Here is a 25,036-nt window from a genome sequence, read left to right as displayed (position 1 = left end):
CCTCCAGACCTTAAATGCCCCCTCTCCAACCTGGGGGAGACCTCCTTGTTATTAAAAAGGGGAGAGAAGGGAGACGGGAATGATGTGATTTCCCTATGTTTGACCAGCCTATCCCAGTTATCAGCAACAAGCTTGGTAATGGAGCTCTTGTACATGTGGTCCGGTCGATGCTGCTTGAGCAGCCACAGGACCTCCCCCAAGTCATGTTTTGCAACCGCCCTGTCCCTTTTGACCCAGTGCTTGCCCTCCCCTTCCTTAAGCCATTCCCTAATGACCCTCAACTGAGTAGCCTCGTAGTATTGACGGAAGTTAGGTAGGGACAGTCCCCCTTCTTTCCTTGGGGCTATGAGTTGCTGCCTGCTAACCCTTGCTCTTTTCCCCTCCTAAATGAATTTGTTTGTTACTGCTTGAATATCCCTGAAGAAACTTGCCGTTACTGCTTGGGGAATAGCTTGAAATAGATAGAACAACCTCGGCAGCGTGACCATTTTTATAGCTGCCAGTCTCGCAAACCACGAAATCCGAAGACTCTGCCACGCATGGAGGTCCTTTTTGATCTTTTTCAATAAGGGGGGGGTAATTTGCAGTTTACCATCCTGTGAGACTAGGAGTGATCCTAACCCCCAAATAGGTGATTCCCCCTGGCCGCCATGCAAATGGAGTCCCTCGTTTCAGCTCCTCTCTCTCCTCCTTCCCCAACGTCAGGTTCATCAATTCGGATTTATGCATGTTAATGCGTAGTCGCGACGCCTCCCTGAATTCCTCAAGTAGGAATCTACTCTGCCTGCTTGATTGTTCAGGATTAGTTAGAGTGAGTAGCATGTCGTCAGCGAAGGCTACAACTTTATGCTGTCTTCCCCCAAAGGGAATTCCCTGTATCACCTCCGACTCCCTGATAGCCGGTAGGAGGGGCTCCTGGTAAATAGCATAGAGCAGAGGCGAAAGGGGACACCCCTGCTTCGTGCCTCTGTGGAGTTGGAACGGCTGCAATGTTGTTCCATTGACAACCACCCTAGCGCGAGGCCCCTCATAGTTTGCCTTGACCATTTGCAAATATGCACTTCCTAGCCCCATTCGTTCCATCACCTTAAAGAGGAAGGACCACTCCACCCGGTCAAACGCTTTTTCAGCGTCCAATGATAGTAAAGCTGCCGGAGTGCATGTCTTTTCCACCTTTTCTACCAAGTGTGCCACCCTTCTTATGTTATCCGCCGTCTGCCTGCCTTTTAAAAATCCCGCCTGATCTTGATGAATCAAGTCCGGGAGAAGCCCCTCTAAACGATTGGCCAAGATTTTTGTATGAATCTTGGCATCTAAATTAATGAACGCTATCGGCCTATAGGAAGATCTTTCTTGGGGATCCTTGCCCGCTTTAAGAATCAGTGAAATCTTCGCTTCCTTCATAGATGGGGCTATTTGCCCCCTATCCCTGAAAGAATTGAAGAGGTGGGTCATTTGTGGCACCAGAATCCCGGCATAAGACTTATAGAACGATGTTGGATACCCATCTGGGCCCGGAGCTTTGCCCCCCGGTAGGTCTCTGATAACCCCCCTCACCTCGTCTTCCGCTATTGCCTGATGTAGGGCAATCTGGGCATCCCTATCTATTGTTTGCAAAGTTATCTTATCCAGGAATTCCTCCTGGGCCTGAGAACGGGAGCTTTGAGACGTGTACAACTTCTCATAGAATTCGGCCATAGCTTCTTGAATGTCTTCTGTTCGAGTGACCCTTGCCCCTACCCCCGTCTTTAAGGCCGTAATTGCATTTCTTGACGCCACGCCTCAGAGAAGGCGCGCTAGCAGGCCACCTGCCTTATTCCCTCTAGCATAACATTTCTGCCTTACCTGGAGCATGGCACCCTCTGCCTTTTTAGTTCTTAGGATCTCCAATTGACCCACCGCCCTCCTGTAGTCCCTCTGATTGTGTCTATTGGGGGTCTCAGCTACCTTGTTCCGAGCTACCTCCACCTCCGTCTCCAGCCTGGTCTCCAGGGCCAGCAACTCCTTATTTCTTTGCGCCTTAGCTGCTATGAATTCCCCCCTCATAGTGGCTTTAAACGCATCCCACCTAGTGTCTTCTCCCGTGTCTCCCCTCTTGTTATTTTCAAAGAACTCTCTCATCTTGCCCTCCATCTCCTCCCTTATTATAGGGTCCCTGGTATTCTGGGTATTTCCACCCCCATACGCCTCCTCCCCTTCTTCCCAGCTTTAACTGCATAGACAGTATTTTATGGTCCGCTATTCCCATGGGGCCCATCTCCACCCCCTCAACCCTTCCTACTAAATTCGCTGAGACCCAAATATAGTCTATTCTGGACTGTGTCCCATGGACTTCGGAGAGAAAGGTGTAGCCCTCCGCATTCCCTTTAAGTTCCCTCCAAACATCTCTCAGCCCTGCACCCGCCATTGCATCTCTTAGGCCCGTCGAGGCCACCGCTCCTCCACCTGTCTCTGGCCCTATCCCAGGCTATGTTGAAGTCGCCCATTAGAATTATCTGACCCCTTGCCCACTCTGCTAACTTCCCTAAGAAGCCCCGCAGAAAGGAGTCCTGCCCCGAATTTGGCACGTAAACTACCCCTACCTTATAGGTTGCCTCTGCAATGTTCCCTCTCACTATTATAAATCTGCCCACCTTGTTCCCGAGAGTCTCCTCCACCCTAAAGTCGACTGAGTTCCTGATGGCCAGCGCCACACCTCACGATTTAGTGGGCCCCGATGCATGAAACACTTGATCAAACCCCCTTAACTTGAGTCGATACTGATCTTTACGAAGCAAATGCGTTTCTTGTAACCCTAGGAAGTCAGGTCTACCCCTTCTTGTAAATTGATCAAGTTTCTTTCTTTTCAGCAGGGAGTTGAGACCCCTGACGTTATGAGTTACCCAATTGAACGGTGCAGTGACTCCCGCTCCTGCTGATTATATCTCCCCCACCAGTCCCTGCCAATTGTTCCCTCTGCTTCGAATACCCAGGTGCGTTTGAAATGACCACGTCGACCCTTGGGCGGCACCTGCTGGGCCCCTTTCCCACCCCCAACACCTCCCCCATCCCTCTCCTGAAGGCCATACCCCTAGGCCTTCCCGCATCTCTCCACCTCACCTCCGACATCCTTGCCCCCACCGATCCCAGGATGTTTGTTCGTTTCTCCACCTCCTCTCCTAGCAAAAAAAAAAATCCTTTCTGCCCACCACCCTTTACCATGATCAACCCTCCCGATCAAACCCCTTCCGCCCCCGACCACCCCTCCGCCTCTGACTCAACTCCTTTCTCCTTTCCAGTGGGCCCCCGGGACCCGGGTTTACGCCTTTTCCCCACTCCTACCTGCGTCTACTCCCACAGCCTAGGTCTCGCCCCTGCTCCTACTTCCGAGGATTTGCCAGATCTGATCCCCCCAGGTGCCCGATCCGCCTCCTGGTCCAGATCAATTTGGAGGATGTCCTCTCCTTCTTGCATTGTGGTGATCTGCGTTTGTGAGCCACCCCACTCGAACAAAAGCCCAAATGGGAAGGTCCACTTCTACTTGATCCCTTGTTCCTTAAGTTTAGAGGTGATCAGGTGCCATTGCCGCTGCTTGAGAAGGGTACTACTGGCGAGATCCTGAAAAAGTTTGATGCGTTGATTGTCATAGAATATCGGCTCCTTCTGTCTGGCCGTACTTAGAACTGCTTCTTTTTGGGCGTACCTTGTGAACGCGGTCAAGACGTCTCTCGGTCTGGCCTTTAGGCCCCTGTTGAGGTAGCCTACTCTGTGAACCCTGTCCAGCTCTATCTTGTCGGGAGAGGACTCCCCCACCGTCTCCTTTAGATCCCTGTCTTGTACCGTCTCCGGCAACAGTTTCAGTCTGATGTTGATCCTTCGGGACCTATTTTCCATGTCTTCCATTCGAATTTCTAGGTTGCGCGTCGCTGTGTCCAGCCTCTCGATCGCCTCGCTATTTTCCATCGCTTCTCTATCCACCTCTTGCAAGCCTTTTTCTACGAGGTCCATTCTCTCACCCAGCTGGTCCATTTCCTGCTTAATTTCAGCCATTGCCTGGTTAACATCTGATCTCATTAGTTGGAATTGCTCCTGGAATGTTTTCCCCAGGGATGCTTGTAGAGAGAGCAACTCCCCCCGCAAGTCCTGGCGTGAAAGTTGCGCTGCCGGGTCGTGAGTGGCGGGACGCCCCTCCGCCATAGTTTCCTCCTGTGTGCCCCTGCGGTCGTCTCTGGCGTCCTTATTAGTCCACATGGAAACCAGGGGTTTAAGGTATCAACTTGCAAGAGTGCGCTTTTAGTTGTTCTGCTCTTGTTCCTGGCAGCCATAGTGGTAGGGCGCCAACCAGTGCGGGAGGAACGGCGACTCCTCTTTAAAGATCCGGCCCCAGCTGGGGGAGCCCGCAATCACCCTTCAGGACATGGCTCCCGAGAAGAGCTCTTGGTGCCCCTCACTCCAGACCCTTGTGAGCCTTTATGCCAAGATGGTGGACTTGCTGTCACCCTAGCTTGGGCTGTATGCTTGTGTCCTGAATGTCAACAGCCGTGGGTTATGCCCCGTCAATTCCAAGTAGGGGGTGGGCCGGAAGATGTTGGGCGGACCCCCCCACCCTTTTTGTCGTGCCTTATTGATGCAGGTGGAGGCCGCTGATAAGCCAAGGTGAACTGTGCGGTGGGAGCTCCCCGCCAGCCGCCTCCTCTATGGGACTATTCCAATGTGAGATCCATGTCGTGGCTGCCGAGTCCAGGCGGGGGGCCACCAGGCACATAGAAGGGGCCAGCCACTCCAGGCAACCCTCGGGGCTGGCGCAGCCCGAGCTTGCGCCCCGCTCTCGCAGGCGCCCCCCAATCGCATTCTTCAAAAAGGCATATGCCCCCTCACCTGGGCTGCTCGTGGGACAATGCCCCCGCAGGGCCGTTTGACCAGCCCCCGCTCCGACCAGAAAACTTCCGCTGCCCGAGGGAGCCTCCAATCCGTCCGCTGCCAATGACAAGGTTCCTGAGCGTCACCGCAGGCGCCGCCGCATAAGCTGCGGGGCCGGCACAGTCAATAGTCTGCACCCCAGCTGACCAGGCTCCCGCCGGCTTCCGCCCGGTCTCCAAGGCTCTCCCCCTCAACCGGCGCCACACTCTCCTTCAGCCGGGGACGGGCACCGTGTCTGCACCACAGCGTGGGGGGGGCGGGTCCGGCAGATGCAGGGGCCCGCCTGCCCTCCCGTGGGTGCCCCCCCGCAGTCCGCTGTCTCAGGTGGCAAGGACGGGGCTGCAGCTCCTCCGCCGCAACTGGTGACAATTGCCCGAAGCGCCTCCCGCCGTACGAGGGCCTCCGATGCCTGCAAGGTCACTCCACCCGTATGGACGCTTTCGCGCCCCCGATGACACGGCCCCCGTTCCAGATGAGTGCGGGGGTCGCGGAGCAATTCAATCCGCCACGCGTATGCCTGCTGGGGGTGGTGGGACCGCTAGATTAGGTTAGAGGGCTACGGAGCGCCGTCGACACCCGTCTATCTGGTGTCGGCGGCCATCTTGGAATCCAGAATTCAACTTTTCAATGTTCAAAAAGAAACTGAAAACACTCCTTTTTAAGTAATTAATACAGAAATCAGATCTAGGAACGATTGCTCTTCTCGTCCCGTCTTGTATGTTCGTCCCCTCTCTCTATATTTCACGCCCTGATGCCCACGGGCTCTGGCGAGCTTCAAACAAACAAATCAATAAATAATCAATTTCTTGCTGGGGAGAGCTCACATAGATCCTAGGAGGATGTGTTTTGGGGTGGACAGGGGGAGATATGGCCATAGGTATTACCATGGCCTGGGGTAGTCAGTGGGTAGGTAAATAACCAAACAATACCTACAAGCTGTGTGTCCCTCCTCACAAGCCCTCTCGCTCTACCTGTAACACTAATGCAGTAGTTTCGGCATATTGGTAGTGAGATGAGAATAATCTAAAAACTGTAAAAAGAGAAATACATGAATGATTTTGCTTAAACTCGATCCCCCGATATCTAGAACATTTCCCGATAATAGGTATGCTGCCGTTATAATGAGACTCCGGCTAAATATATGGCCGACCAAACTCCAGAATGCGAACAAAGGAAAGATATGTTTTTTAGATATTTTAGTCTGTATAGAATTTTAACGGAGGACATTTTATGTACAAAAATGTTTAATGCAGATTCGGTTTCCTTGAACATTGCAATAGTAAAGTTCATTCTTACCTTGAAAATCCATGACGATGCTGTTTTGCTGAGATGATCATACTTTTTATTCGGCTATATTATTTTTACTGATTAATTCATGCTCTTATAAGGAATCTTATGTAATATTGTTGTGCCCCATAATTTCTTTTATTTTACGTTTATCATCTAATTTTATGTCTCGCTTTCTTATCACATGGTGTTGGTTTTATTAATGTCAGTTTTAGAAATTGTGCAAAACTCATTTTTGTTTGTGTCTAAATGTATAAAAGTATAAATATTTGAAAATGTAATTAACTGAAACAAACTAAATAAAATAATGTAATGTAAAAAAGAAAAAAAGAAAATGGTAAATAAAAGTGTAATTGAAACTAAAAGAATAAAAAGCAAGAAAGGAATGTATTAATTATTCACAGAAACGTAATGAACCACCACCCGATCAATATGTCCTCATGAATACCTCATCCAATGGAGGTGAATGCCAGCCTGAAAAGCTGAACACATCAAATGGGAGAGTCTAGTAAACAGTAGGAGTGCTTGGGGGAGAGGTCAGCTGGAAAGTAACCCACAACTAAATCTGGGGATTCTCGAGCCTAAAGGTGTTAACACTGGGTCTGCATTGAACTACTATTGACCATGATCTTGGAGGCGATGCAGGCTGGCCCTTAAGCTACTGATTGGCCTAGATTTTGGCAGTTGCGTTAGCAGCTTGCTTTCATCAGGCGGATGTCAATTCTGAATCCAGCAAATTTGTTTAGGGAGAGGGACGTAACAGTGGGTTGTCGGATAAATCAGTTGCAGTATCCAGCATAGTGATTGTTCTTACCAATTTGTTGCCTTTCCATTCTGGAGTTCCACCGCACTAGCACCTTGCAGTAAAAGAAAGTTATATACATTTTCCATGCAGAGACCAATAAACCTGTCCCATTATATTCCGCAGCTAATCATCCCCTCCCTCTGTTGCTTTATCAGGATCTTACACATGTTAAAGCGGAAAAGTGGGGCTGATGGTATTAACATGTTCCCTAATGAAGCAGTCTTTACAAATTAAAAGATGTGCAACTTTAAATGTGGTCTTGCTGGCTAAAGATGGCCTTCTACAAAAGGTGTTAACTTGACACAGACAGGCAAGGGGGCTCCTAAACATCCTTTTGAAATTGGCCTCTACCAGCCCCCCGAGTACAAGATGTGGTGAAAGGTGGTGGAAGTTACAAAATGAGAGGGATGTAGGTACCATTGATTCGTTAACAAGTGCAGTATATATATGAGGAATGCTTGTGTGCAAAGGAAGCGTTATTATCAGCAGTACATATTTATTTGTTTTAAGTTTATGCAGTTGCGGTTCAACAGCCACAGGCCAGTGGATTTGCAAGATAGCTCAGGAGCATGCATTTGTCCTTAAACACCATAAAATAGGCTTGCCGTTACTTTCTGGCTTTAAGGGAGCGAGAACTGTGGAAGCTCAAAATGTGCAGCACAGATTTAATCAAACTCTAGGAGTTTCTTGACTGCAATGAATGGGAGACCTTCAAATATTATTAATATTTCTGTCTGTGTCTTGTAAATTACAATAGGATCTGATAATGCTGTAGAAGACTCCTCGACTGCACAGCACGCCTCTCGATCTGGAAGGCTCAAAATCAGCCTCAAATATCATATGTAGCTGTGGAACCTTGTAACCGGCAACTTGAATATTAACTGGCTCTCGAGCCTTGTAACCAACAGCATAGATCAGATCCAATTTTGGTAGCCTTAGAACTGGCAATACAGATCTGATCCAGCTCGCAGGGACTTTTGTAGTCTAGCAGTGATCATGCACTGCTCTGTGAAGGGTATGAATTGCAAAATATCTAACTCTGTGAAGCAAAACCCTGAAGCAGTGATGAAACCCGGCTGCGCATGACGTTTACCTGCATTACAGATTGTATCCAGCTATGAAAGTCCTGCAGTATTGATAAGTTTTGCCTGTGGTAGGCATGTAACCTATAGGGCTGATCTGATCCACATGTGTGGGGGCTCATATCCTGCAGTATTAATGGGATTTGGCTCTAGAAAGCATATACTCTGCAGGCTAAATCAGATATGGGCTTTCAAACTGCTACTGAGTATCACATTGCCGCTAGATGCTTGACTATGTGTATCAATATGGGAGGTCTTAAAGCCAGAAAAGTGATTTGACCCTACTATGGTAATCCATAAACCTGCTGTTTGAATCCTTAAATTGTGTAGCTTTTGAGGACCATGAATATCTGACTTTTGCCTTTCTCATTTCTGAAGGTGGCGATGCATCCATTATTCCAATGATAGAGCAGGAGGAACAGCCATGCCAAGCAGTTGAATCTGAAAAACCAGCAAAAGACAATCACCAAAACTCGTATTGTCTGCCCACCACTTGCAACGAAATGCAACTGCAGGAGGTGGCAGACTCACATCCACGGAAAAGAATGAAGCAAAGTGAAGTTGATCCTACCAATACGATAGAAGGAAATAAGACTGAGCTCAATGTGAAACAGAGAGACTTCCTTTGGCCAATGCCTTTGGAAAGAGCTACCCCTGTGCTTCAGGTCACTGGGCATGGCACAGGCTTCAAATCTTTGAGCACCTATGAAGAGCTTTACCCAACTCGACTTGTTGGTGGTGAAGGCGCAGACTCTCAGCCCCACCTCTCTAATAAAGGAGCAGCAACAGACTATTTTCATCTACTCCCTGGTGAACAACCAGCTTGTGTTTCCATACTGCTTAGTGAAGGAGCAGAGCGTGTGGATCCACTTGCTATCAAAGAAGCTTGTTCTGGGCCTCGACTTCTTAGAGAAGGATCCACCTCTCTTCATTTGCATCCTGGAGACAGAAAGACATTGGCTCGAGATGTGCATATCACAGATTTAACCACTGGTCCCACATGTGGGGTGAAGGTGGTAGATATTTATAGAACTGGTGCAAAGTGTGTGCCTGGGGATTTCCACGACAGCCTCAGCTCGGGTATTGACTATCATCGTGTAGGGTTACTTCGAGTGAAGCCAGGCCGTGGTGACAGGACGTGCTCAATGTCTTGCAGTGACAAAATGGCTCGCTGGAATGTTCTAGGTTGCCAAGGAGCCCTCCTCATGCACTTCTTACAACAACCTGTGTATTTTTCAGCATTTGTAGTGGGAAAGTGTCCCTACAGTCACGAAGCCATGGAAAGGGCTCTTGTCACAAGGTAAAGCAGATACTGGCATTTATGTAGCGCTACTAAGTATCTCACGTAGACATGGTTTTATAGTCAGCTTGTCGTGCATTTGTAGCCATCATTAAAAATGGTTCAATATTGATGGCTCCCGCTTTTTTTATAACTCACATGTGCTAATTGAAATATCATAGAAATCTCATTAATTATGTCCCAACCCCATTTTCTGGTCACCAAATCACGTATAGTCTATTCTTACTAACACGGTTGCTTAATCCTGCTCACACAATTTTGAATCTTCCATTCCTATTGCTTGATATTCCTAAAATCCTATTGCCTTCATTCACCTCCCCATCAACAGCTTCCAATCCTGCTTTCTGATGATCCCTCACACTACTTACTGTAAAATGTGATTGGTGGAATTAATTGTAACCACTGGGTGCTCTTGGCAACCTTCCACAAAAGAGTTATTTTAGTCTGTCTGTGCCATACGAAGCCTGACATTCCAATGCTTGCAGTTTAGTTAAGAAATTAATTCTGGGAATAATATTTGAGTTTTGACAAAAGTTGTAATGGAACTTTTCTTTCATTTCTGCCTAGGTGCAAACATGTTCAGGGCCTGCCTGATAGCTTCAAACTTCAGGAGGTGACTTTACTGCAGTCAGGCATACAGTTTCAACACAGTCGTCTTGCGGCCATAAGAAGCCATGATGCAACTAAAGGGAAACTTGTTCCTAGTGGTGCAGGTGAGTTACCCTATAACAGACACTCCTTCTGTAAAACACTATGTGCCTTCTGTGCACAGTGACATGCGAACAATAACTCATGCACAGGGTTCTGCATTCTGAAATATACTTCTGACAGCCGTTCCATAGGCTTTCTGTGTCGAGAGATCTGCAATTGGCCTTTCATTTTTCCCCCTCCTGAATCTTGAGACATGATAATCCTCTCCCTTATTTAACCTCCTTTAGGGACACAACGAGCACTATGAGGACTGACACTGCAAATATGGCGATCCTGGGGATTCACCATTGAAAGACCAAGCAGGGTGTAATATCTATGAGACTGTCAAGAGTTGAGTTGGGCACTATATCTAGAAGTGTGGGCAAGCTATCCATGGGAGTTTACATATACAGCTGGGTGCTATAATCCTGACCCTGTTAACCAATGACTTGGGCAGTACCTTTATGTGACTGTCAAGGAAGGAGCTAGGCACTCTATCCCCTTTGTTTTACAAGAAGCATGCTGAGCACTAGTTCCCTGAAACTTTGTTCCAAGCACCAACAGGTGAGCTGGGCGCTATTATTCCTAGACTGTCAGGAAGAGTGCCGGGTGATTAGACAGTGAACGAAAGGGAGATCAGTATCCCTGCCAGACAGACAGCCCTAATCCACAATCTTATCCATTTGCAACTTGACCGGAAACTAAGTCTGTTCGATACACAGTACCACTTGGAATGGCTATTGCTACCGGGAAACGATAGGAGCATTTAAAACTACCTTGAGACGGTGGGCGCAACCGTGAGTTCAAAGCCCCTACGAACAGCCCCATAGATAAACAATTACGATATTTCCTATACCAAGTGCGTCACGGCAACAGTACAAGAACAAAGCTGTTCCGGATTAAAAGTCAAAGGTATGGTGAATGATCACATCATCTGAATTGAATACCCAGAGAGCAGCCAGATGGTGCCAAGTTTTTCTAAACGTCTTGAAGCAATCTGAGTAAATACAGTGTCTTACAAAAAATTGTGAATCTGGGAAGTATATACTACATGCAAATCAATTTTTTTTTGAAGATGACCCTAATTAACAAGACCAACAGCACAGTGAGGGTGAACTGTTGGAGTTGTTATGGCGAAACATATGTCGACTAGATATGAGGAAACTGTTACCATCCTGTGTTTTCTCTCTCTCTTAACCTACTTCAAGCATCATAAGGGTGTTCCTTTTTGGGTTGGTAACATCGGGCACACCCTTAAACAACGTGCTACAGTGGTACAGAGAGGCTGTATACAAATATCAAAGAAGAAACAGCTGTCTCTGTAGATGATAATTGTTGTATTTAATTTTGTAGGAATAATCATCGCTATTGAGGCAAGGTTCTTCCTGAATTGGTGAATCAGCAATATAGACTAACAGTAGTTTAGACTGTTCTCCCTTTTTTCGATACTTTTTTATATTTGGTTTCATTTTCTCTTTGTGGCACTTAGTGTCGATAGTATGGTCCACTGATACATCTAAGAATGTAAGTGCTGTTGCACAGGTTTAGAAATATTTGTTATTAGATTAATATGTATAGGACTTGTCTGAAGGCCTTTTTTAATTTTGTATAACATGTACCAAAATAAACGAAGATGTCTAATTTCAATATTAGAAGTGGTGGTTTAAACAATCTCTGAATTATTTAGATTGTAATTGATCTGATCTGTTGAGACTCAGGGACTATAAGAAGGGGTAGTCGACCTATCTATTTTTTCTGATATATAAGTCTCCCATTCGATAGTGTCGTCCCCCCGATATCAAAAAATCAGGGAGTACCCAATTTGAAGCAACCCTTATCCATTTCCCACACCTTTTGTTTAGTTTGTTCAGAGGGAACACTCGTTTTCTTTGTAGAGAAACACCTAAGACTTCCAGGCATTTAGCTCATTACCCATTGTCAGGATTCCCTCAGGGATCAACAGGCAAGACTGGCTCAAATATAAAGTGTACAAAGGTATTTATTTGGGATGGCATACTGGTTGGGGCCACTATAACACATGGAGTATATAAAAGGAAACTCGTATATCTTCCAGGTTCTTGAGCCGACCCCCACCTGGAGTCAGTGTTCACTTTGGTACATATTGCGGTGCGGGTTGCTTGCGGGAGGTTCTGAATCCCCAGTAAAGTCTGTTCCTATGGTGTCTGCAAATGGTAGGAAATCTACCCAGTTTCAGGATAGTCCATGGACATTAGTGTTCCAAATGGCTGTCCTTGCTTCAGGTCTGTTGATCTAGATGAAGCTGGGTAGTATAGTGTGGCTGGTTGACTGACAGGCCCACTCTTGGTCCCCCTCTATTTACTAAGTACCATAGAACCTTAGCCAGTCCTTCCCTCCTAGTCACCATGCCGCAAGTGTGTGCGTCCTTCCATTGTGGGCTCCCCCTTCAGATCAAGGACTCAACAATAACCCAGTTCCTATGGGTTTTCTCCTTGTGATGCTTTCAGCCTCTGCCTAGAGTTCTTTGCCTCCCCTGTGCTTCCTTCACAACTCGCCACCCCCTTCAAAAAATCTCCTTTCCTCAAATCCTTTCCACCTCAATGATGTCACACACCTCCTTTCTACTGTTAAACAACTACCTCTGTCAAACTTCCTCCAACCTCTTTCGTTTTCTCAACCTCCTCCAACAAAATCCCGCATGTCTCCTTTACTCTGCCAATCCCCTCTGATAATACTGCCACCTCCTCTGATAAATTTGCCAACCTCCTGATAGCACGCTACCATTTCCTTCAACAGCTACCCACCTCCTTAAGTTACACAATCTCCGCTGATAACTTTCTCACCTCCCCTTAACTCTCCCAGCTCATCAGTTATCCTTATCGCTCCCATGCAACAATTATCTTGATAATCTTTCCTCCACTCCTTCTAGTTCCTTGACCTCATTCAACCCCATTGATGTTAATCCTTTCCCCTTCAATTATTTCTTCCCAACCTCCTTCCTTCTACTCACCAACTTCATCTCCAGTTCCTTCTCACTTTCTAAGATGTTACCCGTTATCCACCACACTCTGCTCCCCCAGACTCTTGCTCCTCTCTACTCCACACTACTTATTCTGCTTCTTCTCTAACACTGTCCGGACGCTGTCCACAGTCCTCTCCACAACCCACAAACCGACTGAGTTTGGAGCTGCTTTTATAGTGGCCTTCACCCTCCCCTTGGCTGGTCTTCAAGACATCAGAATGCAACTGTAACTGTATGGGAGGGCTCCACTGTGGTTCTAGGTCAAAGTTTCGAATGCATAGGATCGAATGACCAAAGGGTCGAATCAAAAGGATCGAAAACCAAAGGGTCGAATTTTTTTTTTTAAATTTGTTTTTTTTGGGGTGGTCCTCCCCATAACCCCTTTTTTGTGGTAAAAACCACTTTTCTTTACAAAACGGAACCCCCCCCAAAAAAATATTAAAAAAAAAAAATTTGACCCTTTTGTTTTAGGTCAAATTGAGTCGACCCTTTGGCATTCGATCCTTTTGTATTCGGTACTTTAACTGGACACCCTCCACTGTCATTGGCTGCAGCCACTTTCTTCCTGCAACTCATGTATGGGTGGGCTCAATGTGACAGAGGCTATAAGAGGTAAGGCAGCCATCTTATTTTAATTAATTTGCCCTTCCCCTCCCTGCTTGGTGCATGTAGCTCCCCATCCCTGTCTGTTGCTGCTGGAAGGTTCTCACCCCTAAAGCTGCTTTTGGTCTTCTGTTGTATGCAGGTCAGCCCTAACCTTATGAGCTCCTTTGGAGAGAGAGAGAGAGAGAGAGAGAGAGAAATGGAAATTGTAGTAACGGCTCCCCTTCTAGTTTTAAGAAACGGTGGGGCTGCACTTTCTCATGACATTTTGGCAAGAGGCATGAGTTCTCCAGGGCCGTTTGCCCTGGGGTTTGATGAGCCCTTCTATGGGTTGGTCTGCTCCCTCTCTGTTCTCCTGCCCCTGTAACAATGAAGAGGGTTTCTGGTCCGGGTCTAGGCAGGGTTTTCCTTCAGTAGAGCTTGGGGATTCTGAGAGATGTAGTCCTACCCTTCCAGCTCTCTGGGAAAACCCTAGGTGGCCTGTCTAATTAAGGGTGTGGTCCTTTTGTGTGGAGCGCATGCTATCATGTGAGCAATGTAACTGCCCCTTACTATGAGTAGGGGTGCTGTGGAGGTGATCCGGTGGGTTTTAGAATCACTCTGCTAGACACCCACAAATCCCAGCAAACTGACCTTGTCACACCATGCTGACTAGAATAAAACCTTTTAAAAAAGTCACATCATGTGTTCTGTTGATCGACCACAGTGGCCTTAATTGGAACCAGACTCCTGATACCTGGTTCCCAGCAAACGGATTCTCTCACTCCATGCCCCTGACATGCTCTCTGTAGCTTCTGCACAGACTGGCTGCCAACTGCATCCTGATTGATCCAGCGAAACCCATGTCATACTCGCACCACGCCCAACTCCTGGCTACCTTGCCGCAGGTTTCCAGCAAGCCTCCCATAGATGGATGGTGGGTTACTCACCCTCTGTAGCTTTTCATTTTGAGTGAGGAAAATAGTTGTCTCTTTTAATCCTGATAGGAGTGTTATGCCCCCAACAATATCCCAGGGCCATTGGAGAGTCTTAGCTGTCTCCTCATCGAAACACTAATCATGCAACCAGAGGGAACATATATGGTCCGGTTTCTCCCAATGGGAAAACGCCTTTTTTCATCCAGGACCTGTACTCAAACAATGGTCAACCAGGAATGGAAATTGGAGAAATCAGGGCGTCTGACTACATAGCCTCCACAGCGATAATTTGATCTTCCACTTCGAGAGCTAGAGTGGCCTTATGGTAATCATCCCTCTCCCTATCCCCATTGATGCAAGTGATTTGTACTTCCTCTACTGGGAGCATTTGATTTATTTTTGATGTATTTATTGTACATTTATTACCACAGTATGCAGTGTTCTTTGTAGGGCCTCATTTGGTGTGGCAAAACCAAATCTGCCTTCCACTTCTCCTGAGATTGACTACGGCTGTTTGGTCCTTGATTCTCACTGGATTGTGTAGCCTCACCGCTGAGCACCTGGCTTATATCTCAGCTAAGGTTTCCTTGTGAGACGCTTTCTCTTCCCAGGCATATCCCTGACAATAACCACATTCCTTCTCTGCCTCTTAGCTAGGATACATATAGCTTGATCTATTGGTTGTGAAGTTCAGATAAAATCCAAGTTTTGATAGCCTATATTAGACTAACTGAAAATAATATGATGCAATTATAAATTCATACGTTTTCAAAGTCCCAGAGACGACTTCTTAAAATGATGGTGACACAATAAAATGAGCAAAGTAGAAAAACAAAGAGCTGGACATATATTTAACATGCACAAAAAAGAAACAGGAATATTTCATTTTTAACTCCATTGGTTGAAGCAAAAGGTATATGGCAGAAGAAAGAGGATCGAGAGGGGCAGCAGTCAAATTACCTCTTAGGAGATTGAGTGAAGCCTCTGAAAGAAGCATAAAGCAGGAGAAACAAGGACAAAGAGAGGAAGGGTCTTTAACATATGAAGGAGCGGCAGACTAAGAGGAGCATAAGTTATCAATTTTAGAAGTAAATTATGGGGCAAAGCCAGAGGTTGAGAATAAAGAATTCAGAAAGGGATCAGGAGCATGAGGTACCAACAGAGTGTTAATAAGATAAAATAAATAACAAGGGTGAGAGTTTTGAGAGATTGAGAATACTGTTTTTCAGTGTCAAATAAGTGGAGAGCATAGGAACAATGAAGAGAAGAAAGGACTGCAAGATAAGTTGAAGAACCAGATTTCTGCCAAACTTCTCAAGTTTACAAGGGGAATTATGAGAGGCCTGCAGAAAAGGAGTTAACCAAGGTTGGGAGGCTCCTACTGAAAACACCATTAAAGGCATGGCTCCTTTTCCTTAATGGGCTCCAAAAAATGAGAGGTCCATAGTTGTTTGGGACATCATCCAATGAACCCCTTGTGCTAGTGTAGTTTCTGACACTGTTCTGTGGGGATTGTTCATCACAATGCTAGCACTCCGGCCCCTCTGTTAGCTTCTTTGGCCCTTTGGTACTCTTTCATACATCTCATCAGCAAAATTTCGTATTCTCCAGAAAAGACAGTAAAGATGTGGATTTGTAATTAAATTTCTCCTTCCTAGCAATTGCGATGGTCACCTCCTCTCGGGCAAAAACTCTTTGATCGAAATCCTAAGCAGTTACTTCTGAAACTCTCCTGCAGGATACCAAACATAAAGGCATTATTAGTTTTCAAGATGGAGCTTTAAGGGGAAAAGTCACTGTTCTCTGTCCACTCTCGTAATAGCTTAAGTACAACATTGACATCCCACAATATCTTATTCCCTGGAACTGGCAGTCTGAAAAACCTGAAATTGCTGACCTGTATACTTATATAATCTAAGTGATGTAAAATTTCACATTTGCGCTATAGGGTCAAAAACTGGATAAAACACCCCTTCCATGCAACACTGGCTCCTTATCTGCCAAGCAGCTTTTTAACTTTCAGCTGCAGCTGGCACCCAGGATTCTTGCATAAGCCTTGTTGCTTACTCTGAAACTTCTAGCAATGTCCATTGTTCCCTGAAATCATGCAGGCTATCAGAGTCAGGGACCCTGCCTATACAAATGGATGCCCATCCATTAGCAGATCCAACCTGTTGGGCAGCAGAATTTGTGGAAAATGTATGGAAAGTTCCAGAAGAACTGAAAACCACGCTTGCAACGTCCACCAGGGGACTAGGATTACCACAGAGAGACAGTCCGTTCTCGCTCTCATAATGACTAGGGAAAAGCCTACAGAGTACCCTGGCCCCACTCCTAGAGACATGCCTCTGTCATGCTTCTGTCCCATGAGCCCCTGGATTTAGCCTCCATCTGAAATACTGAAGAAATTGTCTTTTCAACCTGAATGCGAAAAATATGTTTCTGAAAGTTTTGACACAGATCTTGCACCTTGAGAGACGCTTCCCTCTCCAGAATCCAGTACCTGCAGTTCTGAAGATAACAGGACTTCCAGTCCACCACCACATTGACTGCTCCTTGAAGAGATTCTGCTGTGAGCGATTAAATCCTGTCTTGGCATTATTGCCAAAAGCCTTTCACCAGCTCCGCCTGCATCTTCAATCTTTTGTCGCTCAGATGATTGATGTATCTCACCTCTGATAGGTTGTCCATCCTCAGCAGGATACAGCAATTCACCATATCCTTTAGTAATGACTTAATGAGGAAGAACCCACCTAGAAACCCGAGACCATGTATGTGCATGTCTAGTTTCTCTGGGGAACATTTCCCTGTGCTAAAAAGGGTGCAGCAACTGGCTCTGCCATCCGTCCTGTTGGCATATGACTGCATGATGATACCCGGACCGTCGCGGTTTCAACCCTCCATATCATGCAACCACCAATCCAGCTCTGTCAGCCAGTCTCATTCCAAATATATTGCCTGTTGATATTGCAGCTCTCTTTGAAGATGCTGAATCTTTAACCTATTTAGGGCCCTGTAATTTGAAGGACCTGGAAATATACCTTAAATGATGTACACTAGTAAACCTGCAATCATTGCTAAATCTTTAAGGGCTATCCGTTTGTGCAGATGCATCATTCTAAACTACACAATACATAGTGATAAAAGTGATTAAGTAAGTAACGCTAAACAGTGTGCCTGCCTGAGGCTTTGCAACACGTGGGGAAATGAGTTGTTAGTTATTCTCACTATGCCAAATAGATTATATTTTGTAATTGGAATTTTAAAAAAAAGTTTTCCTTGGGGGATGCTTTGGAGAAAAAGCTATGACCAACATCCCTGTATCATACCATGAAACAAAACTAAAAAAGAGCTTTTTTCTTTAGCGCCCCGGGCAAATTATCATCAGAACATATATGTTCAATACCGCAAACAACTGAAGATAACTTGATCAAAGGATTATTTAGTTATTCGGGAATGTAAGTATCAATTATTAAATACATCTTTTAGAACAAATAAGGAGATACACGTGGGGCAATGGATAAGATGCAACTAAACGTGTAATGTTTTCAGAACTTATTACAACAGATACCTCAACCAAAAATCATGGTATCAAGGTTGTAGAGGAAGTGGAAATAGAAGACAGGGAGGAGGTAGAACAAATAAGAAGACTATGGACAAGAGTAGATCACACAAATGTCCAGAAGACCCATCCGTAGGGGCTTGTCCGAGCTATTACGATTCACAGGATCATGTCACTTCTCCCCCGTGGGGTGGGGGGTAGTCCTTCAGTTTGAGGCTAGGGAGATGAGGCCGCTACCCAATAGTCTCCCTACGGGTGGTGGTAAACTGGACCTAACATGGAGAGACTCGCCTCATTGTGGATAAGGACTCCCGTTCCGTGCAGGAACTCCCTAACCCCTTTTCCCTTGGGACCAAGTCCTTGTCAGAAATACCTTATAACACTACTTACTGTCTGTTATGGTAATGTCTTTTCCGTCTTTGATCCATGAAGTAATATGACCCAGATGAAGAAAAGCCAAACAAACTTGCAGAGTAATAACATTTTGCATAACCATAGTACTGAGAAGAGTTGGCCCCAAGGAGGCATACATATTATCTCAACAACAGCAAAGACGGACTTTAACCTTATGCTGTGGAGAATCCAGCTACAGAAAAAAAGATTGAGAAAGGACTGGGAAAGAGAAAGCATCTGGCATGAAGACCGCCCAGCCTGGGAAGCTCGAACTTGGGAATGCAAAACTATAAGAACACTTATCACCAGCAGCCGGGACATTCAGGGACTGTTTGCGGAGCACTGCAGTGGAAGTCAAGCTTCTGACCATTGGAAGAGTGGGAAAGAAGCCTGCGGAGGCGTGACCTCAAAGAGGTAGACCGTGTGATCCTGCAACTGCACAGGAGCCGTGTGGCCCATGTCTCAGCTGAGTTGCAAGGACGAAGCGGGGAGCGGAGTGAAGGAAGCAGGAAGTGCTGAAGCAACGCAAGTCAGCCCATCACCCCAGCAATGCAGTCCGAACACGCTACTGGTAACGGGAGCAGCGGGAGACCCGGTAGGGGTTTAGTGCAGCTCTAGAGTCAAGAGAACACAGTAGTGATGTGGTCAAGAGTGCTTCGGGAGGAATATCCCTCATAACAGTGATAATCCAAGTAGGATTAAAGAGGATACTAGACAAAAGGTTGTCTCCAGGTAATCTTTAGAACGTCATAAAACAGGGAAGAATTGCTGGAACTGAAAAGCAAGCTTTCAGGAGCCCTTGGGAAGAAAAGAAGAGACTTTTGCGGTCTTATTCCAAAGGCTATCCCAAGACAGCTCTTAAGACTGTGCAAGGTGGGTGAGGAGAAGGGAGTCATTCTCCTGACCAAGCTCTCCTTGTTGAATCAGAAGCTAGTGCAAAAGATTGTTGGAAAAGAGATAAAGACTGAGACTGTACAGCAGGAGAAGGGAGTCATTCTTCTGGTACTATTTTCATTTGGATGCTGAACCCTTTTTTAGATTGGTGGTAGGGTTAGAGTAGGTTTTTGGACTGGGGACGGACACTTTTTATTTATTTGGACAAACATCCTGACGACGAGTACCCAAATTGATATTTGTTTATGTAGGGATAAGCCTTTAGAGAAAGGGAAAGTGTTAAGGAGAATTATCATTTTTATGCTTCACCCCCTCTCCTAGTGAGACCCCCAGCACTTGTTGCTTGACTTCTGGACCTTTTTCTGAAATTCTGAATGAGTGGAGCCTTTGTCCACTCATCATTCTTATGGGCTCTGTCTTTTGGAGCTCTATTCTTCGTATTGTACCTATCCTATGGAGTATATTTTCCTCCATAACTCTAAAGAGCATCTGCATTTTACTATTGTAGCACACAACTCCTTAGGGGAAGTGTTGCTGGGACCGTAAGGTACCACCTTTGAGATTCTTTTTCTTTATCCTAGAGTAACTATAGTTCTTAATGATAGAGAGATACTTAGTATCTCTCCAAAAACGTTATATTCTGAGATATTGGCACACACCACCTTATTTGGAGTGCCAATGTGTTATAGACGTCACATAGACAATCTCCTAGTTATGGCTGGTGGCAGTGGACGCATTCTACCAAGTATTGTGTGATTTTTCTACCACAGGCTATGTCCATAGCCTCGGTAGTGCACAATAGTGGCACCCAAGTACCAACTTGGGGCCTCCCTTCTTTTTCACCAGTAAAAGTGTTTGTTCTTTGTCAGCCCTTCTTCTACCATTCTAAGAGGGGGAGGCCTATGTGTGTGTTTCACCTTTGGTGGGAACCCTTGGGTGTCCCCGCCTGGGCTCCAGAGTGTCTGGGCAGGCAGGAAGTCGAAGAGGATTGTATCCACACCCCCCCCCCCGCCCTTTGTCTGCCAGAGTGCCTGAATGGGGCCAGCTCCCACTAGGGGCCTGCTGTCCCGATTAGACAGCCAAACACCCATTTCTGTAAACTGCTGAGGATGACTGCAGAGGAGTGAGTGCTGGAACTGTATAAAAGGTGAGGCTCCTGGAGTGAAAAGCATGTCGATCACTGGAAGCTGAAGTAACTGAAGAAGACGACAACCAGAGACGCATGCAGACCCTTTGCAACACCGTGAAGCGACCACTGCTGTCCTGATGCCCTTTTCTGTGCGACACAGAAACTCCGAAGAGGACAACTCCTTCCATTTGAATGATGGGAACAACCAAGACAAACTCTGATTTGAGCAATCTCCCAAGGTCCTGTGAGTTTCCGGAGCTGCGGAACCCCAATACCAGGAGACCTGCTGCCCATTTCAAGTGCATCATCATGGAAAGGCTGAATCTGCCCAAGTCTTTGTTGATCCTTCAAGGACACTCCAGAGACACAATCCAACTAGTCCAGACCCCCTCATCAGAGTGTGGAACTGGAGAAACCGAAGAATATTGACCGGGAAAATTGCATCCTTTGTTAGTGCTGCAGAAAAGGCGCCAAAACTGCAGAGTGACCAAAGAAGTTGATGAAAGTCATGCCAGAGGTCCTCCCTCGAGGCTGCTGCTGAAAGATCCCGTCCATTGTCCTGCCTTTCATCATCAGACCAAGTAATCTGGAGGTCGGCACCAGCGCTGCAACATCGCAAAGCATCCACCACAAATGTTTTCTTCAAACCTAAGGTACTGTGGGGAAAAAGGTTTTGCTTACCTTATTACAAAAAGTCGCTGCGGAGCGTTGGAGTGCACATAGATGTGTCCAGGGCAACCCCCTCTTATGTCTGTCTCAATCCGCTGCTTGTGTCCCTCTAGCAAGTCCTTTAACGGGGTGTCCAATGTTGGTTAAGTCTTCTTGTATCCTCGTTCCTATAGAGTAGAATGTATCCACAGGAACTTTTGACTTCTGCTGCTTTTTCAAGACTTTAAGCTTCTCCGAACTGCCTTTTAGCTAGGGTTGCGTTTTGGACTTTAAAAGGCTTGCTCTGCAGGGAAACTGCCTCTAGAACCTGAAGCTATGCTAGGATAACACTAACCAACTCTTTTCCTTCCCAAAGATCACTATCTTATATGTCTATGCTGACTAAATGCAGTTACTGTGTTACTTCCTGGGTGTGCGTTATTACCGATAGTTCGGTACGTTTGCATTTATCATACCAAATGCGATCTATTCGAAATGCTATGTTTTCGAATATTCACGCTGGCCAAGATGTGAAGAACAGCTGTTTGATCAGTTTGCAATGTATGCTAGAACGGTTTTGCATATTAGCAAAAAAGAGTTAATTAATTATATCCCACGCATATGAGAAGCCTTACACTTGGAACAGATGAATGTTAAAATAGCCTGTTCTATGGGCTGCATCCCACTCAGGAGATTTCCAATGCCGTTTTAGCTCTCTGTGCTATGCCAGAAGAGAAAAATGATTTGCCCATCAGTCTGATGCCACCCATATGGTCTGCCCACCAGGAAATACAAGGCACGTCTCACCTGAGCAAAGACACCAACAACAGCAACGCCAGATATGTGCTTCTGCCTCCTTGGACGTCATCATTGAGGTGCAGTGTCTCTCTCTTGGCACAGGTAGCAAGTAATCTAAGCCTGTTTTCTTCTTATCAATAGATTGTTATGTGGGTTTGTTATGTGGGTGTTCACAGCCATTTGGGAGGATAGCAACGCAGGTAAGATTTCTGGGGCTTATGACAGCCGAATATCCATTGGTAATAGGATTGGCACCCTTTCCAGAAGGAAGCCCTTTGTTTTTGCTGAAGATCACATGGTTGCACTACAGTGCGATTCCTTCACTCCGGACTGTTGATTGCATTCCTCCCTAAAGGCTACAGGTAATTTACTGCAGCCTCAGATACATTCTCTGTGGAGATGTATACAGCAACAAAGCAGAGCCTTGTGGTTTTGCTGGGATGAGCAGCATTTATTAAGCTCAAAATATGGCCTTTTCATGTCCTCTTAGTGCTGATGACTGTCTCAGTAGGTTATACGTTGCTCTGCCCAGCGTGGGTTACCCTTTGGAATGTTCTCAAGCGGAAATCAGCAACACTGAGTCCACAACACCCCACAGCAGGTACTTAGTATATGGCGCGTTGGCACAAAATGCTCAGGCTTTGATTTTTTTCTACATTACGGCCAATTTTGAAAACATCACTTTTTTGGATCACTTATTCATAGTGATTTTCGGACACTTATTTTTTTGTAAAATCACCTACATCCAGTATGGTAGACCTATCAAACTCCTATAACAATTGCGCGCGTTCAGCATCTACCAACTAAGAAGTGGCCTTAAAGTACACTTATGTGCATTGGTTTATTGTGGTAAGTATTTAACCGTGACTCTTGTGTAAATATAAGCTATATTTTAATATATATTTGTGTGTTTCTTTGATGGGCATTACTAACTGGGTGCTGCGTACTTACCTACAGCTCATATCTTCCTCTTAAGATAAGCATCGCTGCTGTGCCACTCTACCAAGGTCTCTGAGTAATCCAGACTGATACTAAGAGTTGGGGATATAAAAACCACTGTGATAGCTTACTAAAGTCTTACCTCCATGTGGGACTTTAGGAAAACTCCCCTAACAGAGATGTAGGTTCTTTATTTCTTAATAAAACGTTATTGAAATACGCCACCCCTTTGTCCAACTCCTTAATCCACCATGCCACAGAGCTGAGTACTTAATTTGCCAAATAGGACTCTCAATGATATGGAAATCTGAGTCCCCAACAAAGGGCTTTCCTTTGCAGCTTTCAGACTGATAGACTATATAGAGACACAAATTGATCTCTTCAAGTTTGTAAGGAAACTCCCATTGAACACATATTTTCACTATAAGCCACCCAAAATAAGTACACCCAGTTGTATAGTGCTCCTAGCTCAGTTACGATTAAAGACATAGAGGATATCAAACTACTATTATCTTTGGAGGAATAATCGGTAGCACAAGCCTCACGAATAGTACAGGAACTCAACATCTGTTCAGACACTTAAAACTAAATCTAAGTTTACACCAGCACTTGCACAAGAAAGTATGATTGATACTTTCTACGAAGCAGTCACAAAAGACATACATAGGATTATGGACAAGGGGAAGAAAAGGAACAACTCTCTTTACAGGAACCTTATACCACAGGAATGTATAGCATTGACATGTCTATCGAACAATAAACATATTATAATGAAGCTAGCTTACAAGGTCAGGAACATTGTTATTTTGGATAGATCTGATTACATACACATGGAGAGTTACATCGAAACCCCCCGGTGTTGTAACAAACTCAAAGCCAACCCTACTAAAACAGTTTTGAATGGTTATAAGAAACGTATCTATAAATGACACATGAAGGGTCTCCTCTCTGACGATCACAGAGCTTTTTTTTTATCTAACTACTATCCCACAGTACCTAGCACCTATTTCCTACCCAAAATACATAAAAACTATGACAAACTCCCAGGGGTTAGACCAATAGTAAGCAGCGTAGGGTGGCTGACGGAAAAGATTTTGAAACCTATTGACCAATTTCTTCAACCTATTGTTCTAAAATTGGATTCTTATGTATGAGATTCTACACATATTTTGCTACAAGAATTTGACTGGCCATAGCCATACGTTTTAGCTACCTAGGATGTCAAATTCTTTACACATCAATAGACCATGAATTGGCTATAACAGCAGTCGCCTTTTTACTTCAAGGTGTAGCTCTGCTACTTTTTACCTACATTTTGAGATGCTTAAAAAGCTTCTGACTTTTACAAGGAAAAATAACATCTTCATTTTCAACGACGACTATTACCCACAGACAAAGGGAAATAGCCATGGATGCGCGCTACACACCGTCCATAGCAAACCTATTAATGGGGCACTATGATTAAACGCATGCTGTATCACCCAGTAGATTTAGTGAACATGTGCACATATGGTGTCAGTATATCGATGGCATTTCTTTGATTTGGGAGGGCCTGAATCTGAAATTAATGAGTTTACTATGTTTCATAATAACAGTAACTTTGGATTGCAGTCATGTGGCAATATTAGTGCAATTTCAATATCATTTCTAGACCTTACAATTTATGTTAAAAACAGCAAGTTACATACAATGACATTTCGGAAACTGTAGAAATAAATCCTATCTACATAAGACTAGTCACCGTACATGCATAATTAACAATATCCCTGTGAGTGAAATAATCAGAGCAAGGATGAATTGCAGTGGAGAGGACATAGTCAGAACAGGAAATAACTTAGAAACAGGTTAACATAGGAGAATACACTGATAACATTGTTGATCAAGCAAGCATGAGAGCAATGATTGCAACAAGAAGGGATTTAATCTCTAATAAATCTCAAAAGCACGCTAAACAACAGACACAGGATAATGTGAAATTCATAACTAGTACAGTAGTGACAGGTACCATTTACAGAAAATTCTAGAATAAATTGGCATTTACTAACAATGGATGAATTACTAAATGCCTACATTGGTGGGAAACCTGATA

At 45.2% G+C, this 25,036-nt stretch overlaps 1 protein-coding gene across 3 annotated transcripts in view; it reads left to right on the top strand.

Annotated features, from left to right (window-relative positions):
• Nucleotides 1-25,036, top strand: part of ADAT1 (adenosine deaminase tRNA specific 1) — a 528,266-nt gene that overhangs the window by 281,637 nt on the left and 221,593 nt on the right. For all 3 annotated transcript variants that reach the window (XM_069635460.1, XM_069635462.1, XM_069635461.1), the window contains 2 exons: nt 8,452-9,373; nt 9,941-10,086. In XM_069635460.1, the coding sequence (XP_069491561.1) occupies nt 8,452-9,373; nt 9,941-10,086 (1,068 nt within the window). The remainder of the gene's footprint in view (nt 1-8,451; nt 9,374-9,940; nt 10,087-25,036) is intronic.

Source organism: Ambystoma mexicanum, chromosome 1q, assembly GCF_040938575.1.
Source record: "Ambystoma mexicanum isolate Mex_15411 chromosome 1q, UKY_AmexF1_1, whole genome shotgun sequence".
NCBI classification, from domain to species: domain Eukaryota; kingdom Metazoa; phylum Chordata; class Amphibia; order Caudata; family Ambystomatidae; genus Ambystoma; species Ambystoma mexicanum.
Note: the sequence above shows the minus strand (reverse complement) of the source record. Positions and strands in the feature narration are given on the sequence as shown.